This window comes from Acomys minous, assembly GCF_964271855.1.
Source record: "Acomys minous genome assembly, chromosome: 7".
Classification (NCBI taxonomy): Eukaryota; Metazoa; Chordata; class Mammalia; order Rodentia; family Muridae; genus Acomys; species Acomys minous.
In genome coordinates, this window is record NC_140488.1 from 55,996,424 (window position 1) to 56,009,984 (window position 13,561).

The window sequence follows — 13,561 nt, forward strand, 5'->3', positions numbered from 1 at the left end:
TTACTCCCCTCCCCTATGACTGTGACTGACTGGGACCTCCTCCCCCTGTATATGCTCATAAGGGTATCAAGTCCCTTCTAAGTGCCGTTTTCAACACCTTTGCATGCCTCCTGGCACAGGCTGCTGGCAAAGCCCCATTCATTTCACCCCTCCTCCAGTACCCCTCCCCCTAATCAAGATCTGGTTAGATGACTGTGCAAAATATCTTTTCCAAAACTTTTCCCAATACTTAGCTATATTTTTGCCTCCCCCTGTATTTCTTGTTTGGAATAAATCCCTGTAAATACTAGATTAACACATGAAGGAAATTACTTAATTTATAGAAATAAAACCAAGTGATCTTGGGCAGAAGAATTGAAAGTTCAAAGTCACTTTGTTTTATAGTGATCTCAAGTACAGCCTGGGTAACCTTAATAGGCCTCTGTCTTGAAAGAAAAGTAAGAAGAGAGCTGAAATAAAGACCAGTGATTATATGAGAACCTGTAACCCAAACACACCAACATAGAATTACAAAAAAAGACTTCCTTCCCTCTCCTTACCATAACAAAGAACAAAAGAAAATTACATCTCAAAACACAAGTCACTCAAAAGTAAGTGTTTTAAGTGTTTATTTCCATGAAAAATGTTTACAAGATAGTCTCAAGCCTTTGTCTTTAGGTACAATGTCAAAAGGTGATGTAAAATATATTGGTAATTCAAGAAATGCTACATGTAGTCACAATGTCCAATCAAGTAGTTGTTGGATCATCTGATATAAATCACTGAATTTTTCATTGTGGGACTTAGTGGTCCTCAGATAAAGTCTTCATCTTTAGGCTTCAAAATGCTGAATAAATGTCCTGGTAACCATTACCAAGGAGAGTGGACTGGTTTATTTGCACATTGCAATTAGGTGCTGATTCCAAATAAGTCCCATAGTTGTACAGATAATCATCATTTGAGCCATGAGAAGGAGGCAGAGTGTTGTAGACATTCCGGAAATTGTTGTACATTTGAAAGAAATTAAAGCTTCCACTACTTCCAGCTTCCCCAGAAAAGCTTCCATTTGCTCTGAAGCGATGGTCATTTGCTCCAAACACATTTTGGGTTGTTCCCACAGCATACTGACTTGCCCCAAAGACACCTGGATTTGCACACAAAGGATATTGGCTTGTTCTGAAAGCATAGTGACTTGTCCCGATATCATATGAATTTGCCATAAAAGCATAGTAGTTTGGCCTGAAGGCATCTGAGTAGTATTCAAATTAAACTGGTTTGTCTGAAAAACATTTGGGGTTGTCCCAGAAGTATACTGGTCTTCTCTGGAAGCATTTGGGTATTTTCCCAAAAAATGCTGGTTTGTCCAGAAGACATTTGAGTTTCCCCCCAAAGCATATTGGCTTACCCCGAAAGCATTTAGGTGTGCTGCCAAAGCATACTGATTTACTCCTAAAGCATATGGGCATGTTCCTAACGTGTTCTGGTTTGTCCTGAAGGCATTCGGACTGGCCCCAAGAGCATACTGGCTTTCCCAGAAGAGATTTGAGTTTGTCTCTAGAGTATAGCTGCTTATCCCTACAGTGTTTGAATTTGACCTCAAAGCATTATGGCTTGCACTGAAAGCCCTTGAATTTGTCACGAAAGCATTGGGGTTTTCCTGGAAAGTATTGGGGGTATCGCTGAAACAACTGGCATTTGCCATCCTGACATTTGAGTTTGCTCTGGAAGTATATAGGCCAGCTCTGTGGGCATTTTGGTTGGCTTTTTGAGCATCTGTGTTAGCTGTTAGTTGGCTGTCTCCTCCTCCTCCCCTGGGGCTTTCCAACCCAGCAGCTGGAACAGCGTTTCTTGTCCTAACCTTAGCTCTAGCCTTACTTTTACTGTGTTTTCTTTAGGTATGTTGTTTAGGGAGTGCAGTTTTTACTTCACAACGGCTAGAGTCAATGAAATGGTACCTGGTTTGTAAGACCATTCTAGAAGAGTTTTCTTCAATGTATTTGATAAAGCCGAAAGCTCTTCTTTCTTTTGTGTCCAAATGTAGTGGAAGCTCAATAGTCTCTATCCGCCCAAATGTGCTAAAATAGGCTCTTATTTTTTCTTCAGACACCTGAGGATTCAACCCACCTAGGAAAATCTTTTTAATGGAGACTTGAGAATGAAGGGCTTTAGCCCTTTTACGTTCTATTTTTTTGCCATTCACTTCATGGTCTTTCACTCGCAGCACCTTGTCTACTGTGGAACTATCTTTAAAAAGCACAAATCCAAATCCCCTAGACAGACCGGTCTTTTTGTCTATTTTTATGATAAAATCTATCATCTCACCGAATTGAGACAAGTATTCCCGAAGTACTTGTTTGTTTAGTTCTTCGGAAAGTCCCCCAATGAACATTTTATTGGCATCTTCTTCATTCTTGGTGGCATTGATTCTGAACCCTTCAGGGAATTTGTCTCTTCCATTACGCTTTCTCAAAGAGAGGCTGGAAGTATTCATGGTAGATAGGTTGGATGGAGATGACTTGACTGTTGGTGAAATAATGGCTGAAGCACAAATGGTAGGGGCATGGCTGTCGTCAAGGAGTAAGGGGGAATTGTTGCGAAAATGATGAAATAGAAACAAGCATGGCAACCAGAAGCAATGCAGAGCCCTTGGATTCAGATGCTGCCGCCACCCTTGAGGAGGAGGCTGCTCGATACCATTCCGACGATGGCCTCCTCCGCGCGGCGCCAACCTTTTCCTCCTCTACCTTGCTCACTCTTCCCCCTCCCCTTACTAAGCCCTACCCTGCCTCCCGGCTCCCGCCATCTTGTTCCCTCCCAAACTGCTTTTGCCAGACGGAGGCCCATCTCCAACACCAGATCTCCCATGCGACGAAGATTCTTCAACTTCAACAACGGCTTTCACTTTTAACAACGCGCCTTTCCTCCACAGCCCCGTTTATTTTCCCTGTCACCCATTCCCAGAGCCAGCCCGCCCTGAGCGGGGCGAAAACTGGGGCGAAAACTGAGGCCACTGATTCAGGCGCTGCTTTGGGAGAGCCACCTGCCCCTACACCCTCCCAGTCGTCCGTGGCCCTTGTAGATTCTGATAGTGAGCATGATTCCTCAGGTTCGGAGGGAGAACAGAAAGGTGGTGGAACGGCTCCTGACCCTACCCCCACTGCTTATCATAAACTCAAATGTAAAAAGCTAGAAAAACTTAACACGGCTGTCCGTAGTTATGGACCTAATGCGCTGTTCACACTCTCCCTCCTTGATGATTTGGCAAATGGAGGCCATCTAACGCCCAATGAGTGGATCACCACTGCACAGACTGTCCTCACTCGAGGACAGTTCCTTTCTTGGAGGGCGGACAGGGCTGATCGTTGCCGTGACCTTATCCGAAAAAACGTACAACAGGGACATCGCAAGACCCGTGAATGGTCTCTTGACAAACTCCTTGGCCAGGGCAAATATGCCACTGACGAAAAACAGCGTGCACTCCCCTTTTCCTTACTTTCCCATTCTAGTTCTGCCGCCCTCGCTGCTTGGAGAACTATTGCTTCCACGGGCTCTGCCCTGTCCCCTATTACCAAGATTCTTCAGGGACCTCAGGAGCCCTTCTGCGACTTCGCTGCGCGCCTCCTGGAGGCTTCAGAAAGATCCCTTGGTCCTGGCCAGACAGACAGTAAATTTCTTACACAATTGGCCTTTGAAAATGCCAACTCAGCCTGTAAGGCAGTTCTTAGACACAAATACAAGGGCAGGGATCTTGATGAGATGATTCAGCTTTGCCGAGAGGTTGATCCCCTAACTGATAAGTTTACCAAGGCCATTATGGCCATCGGAGCCCTCCCTAGCGGGGCCTCCTGTTTCCGGTGCGGCCAATCGGGACATTTTGCCCGCGCCTGCCCAAATGAGCATAATCGCCCACCCTCACAGGCTGGACAGCCACCGGTCGTTCCGCCACCCACTGGATTCCGGGGACCTGTGGCCCGGCCTCCCCCTAGTACGCTCTGCCCTCGTTGCCGTAGAGGTCGTCATTGGGCCAACACCTGCCGTTCCACTGTTGATGCCATGGGTAACCCTCTCCCCCCGCGTTCGGGAAACTCCTCTGGGGGGCCAGTCCCTGGCCCCTCACCCTATCCAATTCCAGCCTGCGTCGGGACCGGTGTCACAGGCTCCCCCCAATCTACAGACCGGCTTCCATCCACAGACCTCCTACCCCACCTCCCAAACCCAACCTCCTCCCATTCCAGCGGCGGCCCCTTGCCCTCCCCCACAGGATTGGACTTCTGTGACACCACCTCCACAATACTGACGCCCGAGGATGGAACCTTGTCCTTGCCTGTCGCCCTCTATGGAAACCCCCCCCCTCTTCCCTTCCTGGTCCTCGGCCGTGCCTCTTCTGCCCTTATCGGGCTACTCATCTATCCCCTCGTTCTGAAACACCCGCTCCCTTCTCCTACGCTCCTCCTTGCCGCCGCTACCCAGGGCCCTCTCTCCATCTCTCCTGGTCAGATTTTGGCCTGGGCCCTTCCGTTAAACCTGGCTGACTCTGTTGTCTCTCCTCCCGCCGCCCCGACTCCCTCCCTGCCCCCCTCCGCTTTTTGGGTCCAACGCTTAACTTCCGATAGACCCCATCTTACACTAAGGCTTGATGGCCGCCCCTTTGAAGGCATCATTGATTCCGGGGCAGATTCGACGGTCCTGTCCCAATCTTCTTGGCCCTCGTCTTGGCCCTTTCAGCCCTCCCTTACTCACCTTCAGGGCATCGGAATATCTACCAACACCCTTCAAAGTTCTAAGGTCCTTCGCTGGACTGACCCTGATGGCGAGACGGGGACGGTGCAACCGTTCATTGTCCCCGGGTTACCCGTTAATCTGTGGGGCCGGGACATACTCTCTCAGATGGGGGTCTTTATCTATAGCCCCTCCTCTCCTGTCACGCATCAACTTTTGGATCAAGGCTATCTGCCAGGCCAGGGCCTCGGCAAGCTGGGACAGGGGTGTCTCGAGCCCATTGTCCCTATGCCTAGGATTAGTCGCCAAGGGCTGGGGTATAAACAAAATTTTTTATAAGGGCCACTTCTCCCCCTGCACTCCAGGCCGATAAAATTACTTGGAGAACTGATTCTCCTGTCTGGATCGATCAGTGGCCCCTTCCTTCCCGTAAACTGGCCGCAGCCTCAAGGCTGGTGCAGGAGCAACTTGATGCAGGTCATGTTGAGCCCTCCACTTCCCCCTGGAACACCCCCATTTTTGTCATCCAAAAAAAGAATGGTGCCTGGCGACTCCTCCAGGACCTCAGGGAAATTTACAAGACCATGATGCCCATGGGAGCTCTGCAGCCTGGTCTCCCCTCTCCTGTAGCTATCCCTAAAGGATTTCATAAACTTGTTCTCGACCTTAAAGATTGCTTCTTTTGCATTCCCCTACACCCTGACGATTCCAAACGTTTTGCCTTTAGCCTCCCTGTTGTTAATCATGTGGGGCCCTCACCCAGATTTCAATGGCGGGTGCTTCCTCAGGGCATGGCCAACAGTCCCACTCTTTGTCAAAAATATGTAGCCCAGGCCATCGACCCGCTACGCCTTAGGTACCCACATTTATATATTATTCATTACATGGATGACATCTTACTTGCTGGCCCTAACACGGCTGAGCTCTCTCTAGTCACCCAGGAACTTGTTAAGAGTTTGGGTCATCTGGGACTTACAATTGCCCCAGACAAAATACAACAACACCCCCCCTTTTCTTTTTCTGGGCTATGAACTTGGGACCTCTTCGGTCAGGACCCAAAAGGTCCAGCTCCTCCGAGACACCCTTAGAACACTTCATGACTTTCAGAAGCTTTTGGGGGACATTAACTGGCTGCGCCCCTACCTTAAGCTCACTACTGGAGAGCTTAAACCCCTTTTTGATATTTTAAAAGGCAACTCTGACCCTTCTTCACCATGCAGTCTCACTGCTGAAGCTTCTGTGGCCCTACAAAAGGTCGAAGACGCCATCTTCCACCAGTCCATCTCCTATTATGACCCTACCCAGCCTTTCGCGCTCATAATTTTTCCTCCCCTCTTTGCCCCCACAGAACTGCTCTGGCAACGGGCCCCTCTTTTTTGGCTTCATCTCCCCTCCTCCTCCACTAAGATCCTTCCTACTTATCCCACTCTGGTTGCGTCTCTCATTCGGCAGGGGCGGGAAGCGGCCACCAGGCTCTTCGGAAGGGACCCTCACTCTATTATCACGCCTTACTCGGCCACACAAATAAGGTGGCTTTTTCAAAATTCAGATGATTGGGCGGTCTCCTGTATTTCTTTTTGCGGCCTATTAGATAATCATTATCCCCCAGATAAACTAATTCAATTCCTGCAGTGACAACCTGTCATCTTCCCGAGAGTCACCCACTCCAGACCTCTCCCCCAAGCTTCCCTGGTTTTTACTGATGGTTCCTCTACCGGGGTCGCTGCCCTCTCTGTGGACGGAGCTATCCTGCAAAAACAAACCCCCCATACCTCTGCTCAGCTTGTTGAGCTGGAAGCTGTCGCACACGCCTTTACATTGCTTCCCCATACTCCCTTTAATCTATATACTGATAGTGCCTATGTCGCGTCCTCTGTTCCACTCCTTGAGACGGTTCCTCATATTAAGCCTGCTACTAATGCCTCCCCTCTCTTCTCCCATATCCAACAGCTTATTCTTTTGCGCTCTCAGCCTTTTTTCGTTGGTCATATTCGCGCTCACTCTACCCTGCCTGTGCCTCTGACTACACTTAATGCCCAGGTGGACTCAGCCACGCGCCCCCTGCTTTCAGGGCTGGCCATTCCATCCGCCAGCGACCCCGTTGCTATGGCCAGGGAGGCTCACGCCCTCCACCACCTTAATTCCCAAAGCCTTCGCCACATGTTCTCCATCACTCGGGAACAAGCCCGGGCTATTGTTAAAGAATGCCAGGCATGTGTCACCTTTCTTCCCGAGCCACATACGGGAGTCAACCCTCGTGGCCTCATGCCTGGACAGGTCTGGCAAATGGATGTTACTCATTTCTCCTCTTTTAAGAAACTTAAGTATATTCATGTGTCTATAGATACTTTTAGTGGATTTATTTGCGCCTCTCCGCACGCTGGAGAGGCTACTAGAGATGTTATTGATCATGTTTTGTATTGCTTTACTGTTGCCCCCAAACCCTTTACCTTAAAGACTGATAACGGCCCTGGGTATACAAGCTCTGCCTTCAAGTCCTTTTGTGCCCAACTGCAGATTAAACATGTTACAGGGATACCTTACAATCCCCAAGGACAAGGAATTGTCAAGAGGGCCCACCAGACACTTAAAGCAATGCTTAATAAATTACAGTTTTCCAAAGGAATCCTATATCCCTCTACAGCAGGGCCTCGCCTGCTTCTCAATCATGCATTGTTCGTCCTAAATTTTCTACAAAAGGTTGATCTTGGCCATTCGGCGGCCGATCGCCTTTGGCACTCTTCCACCTCCTCCACCTATGCCAAGGCTCTGTGGAAGGATCCACTGACCCACCGATGGCATGGACTCGACCCAGTCCTTATTTGGGGCAAAGGTCATGCCTGCATTTATGATCAGAAAGAACAAAATGCGGGCTGGTTACCTGAGCGCCTAATCAAACCTTTTAACCCCCCTCCCCCAGGGAATGCCCCTGAGGAAAAGATGTAATTGTGCTCTTTTTTAGGATAAAAAAGATACCGCCGATTCATCATGTTGCTACTCACCACGTCGCTCCTTTGCCTCTGCCTTCCTGAAGTGATTCTCGCCGCATTCCTGCACCAACCTCAGCCTTATACAAGTTTTACCTGGGTCATTATTAACCAAGCGGGAGATATTGTTAATTCCTCCTCCTCTCAGGGCATTAATCCCCAGTGGCCCGATTTACAGGTTGACCTCTCTGCCCTGGCCCTGGGAGGCCCCTCTTCTTGGGGCGTGGAAGACATCTTTTGGCCTACTAAACAATCTAAGGCTCCCGAGGAGACGCCCCCTTTCTCTCGCTCGGTTGGTGGTCCCAGTCCCGGCTGCCGTAATGACCTGGAGCGCATCATGCTCCACAAAACCTTACACCAGGAAGGGATTGCTTGGGCCGGAGGACTCTATGTTTGCCCGGGACCCTCTCATCGGCCCCGTCCTGATAACCACCGCTGTGGTGGGGCCCAAGATTTTTACTGTGCCTCTTGGGGGTGTGAGACCACTGGCGACACGTACTGGAAGCCATCCTCTTCTTGGGACTACATCACTGTCGATTCCTGGGTTCATCCTCAGCCCTATGGTGAGGCCGTTAAAGACCTTTGCAATGCAGCTCGTTCAGTCACCAATGGCTGGTGCAACCCCCTGACCATTCGCTTCACTGAGCCCGGTAAACGAGCCATTTGGACGGGTCATGGATTTGAATGGGGCCTCCGTGTTTATAAATCAGAGTACGATTTTGGCCTTATGTTCAGGTTGCGCCTCCTAAAAGAGATACCCAATAAGGGCACTGCAGTGGTTGGGCCTAATCATATTTTCCATCATCCTGTTCCTGTTCCTGCTCCTGGCCCCCCGCCTAAACCCGCCACCCCCATGCCTCCCTCCCCGCCCACCCCCTCGGACGTCCTCCTTCGGTCCATTTCACCCCCTCCCTTCCGACCTACCCTCCCCGTGGGCCCCCCCAGTTCGGCTGATATCATTCTCCAGTTGGCAAATGCCTCCATATGGGCCTTGAAAAATGACTCCTCCTTGTCATTTCCTGAATGTTGGATGTGTTTCTCCCCCTCCCCGCCCTTTTACGAGGGTATTGCTCTTCTTTCCACCTTGCTCTTTACTAATGTTACCCCACCCTCACCGGCTTAGCTCCCGACAATCGCATTACCCTCCAGTCTGTTTCCGGCATGGGTACTTGCCTCCTGGGTCCCCATATGCTCCCTCCTCTTCCCCTCAGCGACGTTTACGCCCAGACTGTCATCCCTGACCTCTCCCTCCCCTACATTCTCGCGCCAAATAACACCCATTTTGCTTGTTCCTCTGGTTTAACCTCGATCGTCTATGCCCCTACCTTCCTTTCCTCCAAAGACTGGTATGTCCTTGTTATTCTTCTTCCCCGTTTTACTGTTCATGACCCCAACTCATTTTTAAATTTTCTGGAGGGGGGAATTTCCCTAACCCTAACCTTGCCTCCCCCTGGATTACTACTCTTCTCCCCACCATGCTCAGGCCCCTCGTTAGTGTTCTCCTTCTATTATCCTTTGGCCCATGGGCTTTCAACCGTCTTACAGGGTTTGTTAAAAGTCAGGTTGAAGCTGCCACCAAGAATATCCAGGTTCACTACCACCGCCTGGAGACTGAGGACCCAAATGAGACTTCTATTTCCATCCAGGAGATTTCACCTACGCCTCAGTCGGTTAACTATGGGTGGCCTTTGCAGTTCCTATGGGCGGCCTTTGCAGTTCCTGAGGATGCAGAATGCTGGATGGCGAGCCTGGTTGTGCCCTCGGTGTCTTTGGTAAACCTGTGCAAGCCCTCCCCTATATCTTTTGGCCTGAGCCCACCTTGACCTGACCCGCGATAGTGCCTGGTAAGTCAGAGATGGAGCGATCGAATAAGTCTCGGTTATCAGACGTCGGTCGGTCCTTGGTGGGAGGACAGACCATAGGCGTGGTAAGATTGAGCATCGATCCTCTAGCAGGCTCAGGCCATCGCGAGGCCCCCTTTCCTTGGGAATTTGGCAGGTCCAGAATAACTGTTGTCCTGAAACACTTGGACAATAGTGATTCTCAAATATACCGCCATCCTGTAACAATGACTGGTGACCTCCTAAAGGTCATTCGCTGGGCTGTAAGGTCTCCCTCAGGCCAAAATAAACAAAAAAGGATGAGATGCCAGGGACCAAACGGCCTGTGGCGGACCCCCACCCATTCAGCATCTGCAGCAAACATCCTGCTGGGCCACTCATTAGGCATGCAAGGCATCCGGCTTAGCCCTGAGAAGAGAGTGATCCAATCCTGAGATAACCACAGAGACATCCTGCTTTGTCTCACCTAGGAAAACCCCTCCCCTTGCAAATGTTCCTGGGGCTCAACCCCAGAAGATTTTGTACTTTTCCATTTACCCTCCCCGCTTACCCCGCCCTCCCTAAAGCAGGTTTTAAAAAGCCTGCCCCCACCCTCAATAAACGGCTCTTGACAAGCTACTGTTCGCTTGAGCCCTGCTTCTCTCTCACCCATATCTTTAACCACAGGTTGCGACCCCCCTCGGTCCCCCAATAACTGACCAGCTGGACTGGTTATGTGGACTAGTTACGTGGACTAGTTATGGGACAAGTTCAAGGTTGGAAAGTATTGCATGTTAAAAAAAATAAAATATGGCTTCATAATAAGCTGAAGAATAGCCTAGAAATCAATTTACTCAGGGATATTGTTTTGTCAACTGCCACCAGGAAACAGCTGATTTTATTTTAAAGCTTTAATTTTCCAACCTTTTTTCCTATTAGAATCAGAATGAGCAATGATGACCCATCTACATGGTATAAAGTGGCACCGGAGGCTTAGACACTGTTTTCTATCACTTTTCTGACCATGGACAAATTTATATATTCTAGATAGCCATATGACAAATTAGCTTCAGAACTCACTAAGCTCTCAAGACCACCATTCCTACTAAGAAGAGACTTTTGTAATTAACAAATAAGTTTTTTATAGGTGTATTAGTTAAGGTTCTCTAGAACTTTTAGAACGTATCTCTATGTATATTATATATACATATGTATATACATGTATATATACACACATAATCTTTATCATCCATCTGTCTATCTATATCTATTTATCTATGTATATCTATATCTATATATGATCTAATGGAAATGAAGGAATGGACTTGCTATCAAGGCAAGAGCAAGGAGGCAAAGAACAAACGCTTCCTTTTTCCATGTTCTTATATAGGCATCCAGATGAAGGTATGGCTCATATTAAAGGTATGTTATCCTGCCTCAAGATTCAGATTAAAGGTATGTATCTTTCCACTAAATGGTCTGGGCTACAAGTGTATTTACCTACCAAGCAAAAAAAAATCTCTCATAGGTTTGTCCTAAATTTCTGGACTGTAGCCTATTCCAGAGGTATTCATCAAAATAGGTATCTATACTAGTTTGCATTCTCACCAGCAATTTGGAAATCTATCTGGTGCTATCTCAGAAAATTGGGAATAGGGCTTCCTCAAAACTCAGCTATTCCACTCCTTGGAATATACCCAGAAGATGCTCCAGCACACAACAAGAACATTTGCTCAACTATGTTCATAGCAGCTTTATTCATAATAGCCAGAACATGGAAACAGCCTAAGTGTCCCTCAGTAGAAGAATGGATAAAGAAACTGTGGTACATATACACTATGGAATACTACTCAGCTATTAAAAACAAGGAGTTCCCGAAATTTGTTGACAAATGGATTGAACTAGAAATGATCATAATGAATGAGTTAACACAGAAGCAGAAAGACTCAAATGGTATATATTCACTTATATCTGTGTACTAGCCCAAGGGGCATGTCCCATGAATATCTTCACCTACCAGGAAAATGGGACAAAGGGGAGGACATACTATTGGGACTCTAGGTGAGAGAAGCATGGGAGAATGGGGAAATAGAAGGATCCAGAAGGTCATAGAAACCTACAAGAAGAACATTATGATGGGCAGATGTGGGCCCAGGGGTTCTGCTTAAACTATGGCATCAGCCAAGGACAATACACACAGTAAACTTCAAACCCCTACCCAGATCTAGCCAATGGACAGAACATTCTTCACAGTTGAGTGTAGAGTGGGGTATGACTTTCACAGGAACTCTGGTGCTCCATATTTGACCACGTCCCCTGGATGGGAAGACCTGGTGGCACTCAGAGGAAGGATAGCAGGCTACCAAGAAGAGACTTGATACCCTATGAGCATATACAGGGGGAGGAGGACCCCCTCAGTTACAGTCATAGGGGAGGGGTGTAAGGGGAAAATTTTAGGGAGGAAGGAATTGGAGGTACAATATATGGGATAACCATTGAGATGTATCATGAATAAATTAATAAAATAATAAATAAATAAATAAGGCAAAAAATCGGTATCTAATATAGGTCTCCAGTTTCCCTGGTGTTGATAAATGAGTTAAATTTTAGATAAATGAGTTAAATTTAGGTGAAATGTAAATATTCTTCCTCTGTGAATTATCATCTCTTTGATTTAATAAGTGTATGGTTCCCATACATGGCACAAAGATTACAATAATGAGAATATTTTCTTTGAAAATAAGAAATAAAGCCATCAACAAAATTAGGCAATAAGGAAAATTAGTTACTTCAGAATGTAAAATTAAATCATTTAGCAAGAGTTCCGTAGATCACACTTTAACAATAACAATTGAAACTCTCTCAATAGATTTAGTGTATCCAGTTTTATGTTGATGTCTTTGATCCACTTGGACTTGAGTTTTGTGCTGGGTGATAAATACAGACCTATCTGTACTCTTCTATATACAGACATTCAGTTAAAGCATTTGGTGGAGATGCTTTCTTTTTTTGCATTGTATGGTTTTGACTTCTTTGTCAAAAATCAAGTGTCCAGTTTATTTCTGTGTCACTGATTCAATTCCACTGATAAATCTATTTTTCTGCCAATACAATGTGTTTTTTATTACTACTGCTCTGTAGTACATCTTGAAATCAGGGATTGTGATGCCATCAGATTTTATTGTACAGAATTTGTTTAGCTATCTTGGGTATTTTATTTTTTATATGAAGTTGATGGCTCCTCTTTCAATGTCTGTAAAGAATTATGTTGGAATTTTGATGAGAATTGCAATGAATCTGTAAATTGCTTTTGATAAGATGGGAAGATGAATTTGTTCCAATTGTGACTTGAGGTACCAAGGTGAATTGATACTCCATAAGTACCTCCCTTCTCTGAGAAGTAGGAGAAGAGGTAATGGGGGTGTATGATGACAGGACTGGGAAAAGAGGAAGGAGGGGCCTGGGATCAGGCTGTAAAGTGATTAAGTAAATAAAATTGTAAAAATTATACAATTGAAACTTCTATCCCTAAATTTAGAACCTTGTCTACATCCTTTCAGTTTTGCTTGGTGTAAATATTGTTCTCCATAGGTAGTTGTCTTCGTTTTTTTTTTCCACTTTTTTTTCTTATTGAACATCTATCTCAAACCCATTTGTTTAACTTTTATGGAATTCTCCAAGAGCCTTTTCTTGTGAACTCATGATCATTTCTATACATTAGTGTTACCACACTTCTGATACCAACTTCTGTCTTGCCATACTCTCCAGTATCTAGAAGCAGCCCACAATAGGTCCAGTGTCACTTTCTCTGCACATGGATCAGGATGTAGCTTCCTGGAATCTGACTACAAAACACCATGCTTTATGCCATTATAGCAATGGATTAAACTTCTGAAACTGTAGGTAAGATCCCAAATAAATGCTTTCTATTATAGTAGTTATTTGGTATCTCTTCACAGCAATAAAACAATGACTAAGACAGGTGTTTCTTTTTATGTCTGTTTTTCCCTACCTGTCACTGAGCTTCTCCTAGGTAGGCAATGACAATACATAACT

At 46.5% G+C, this 13,561-nt stretch overlaps 1 protein-coding gene across 1 annotated transcript; it reads right to left on the reverse strand.

Annotated features, from left to right (window-relative positions):
- Nucleotides 1-818: 818 nt before the first annotated feature.
- On the reverse strand, nt 819-2,470 carry LOC311601981 (uncharacterized protein; the record flags this gene model as incomplete). The annotated part of the gene is given in 3 exon segments (XM_084789720.1): nt 819-1,155; nt 1,293-1,870; nt 1,874-2,470. Coding segments are annotated over 3 exon segments (1,512 nt in total).
- Between the last annotated feature and the right edge of the window lie 11,091 nt (nt 2,471-13,561).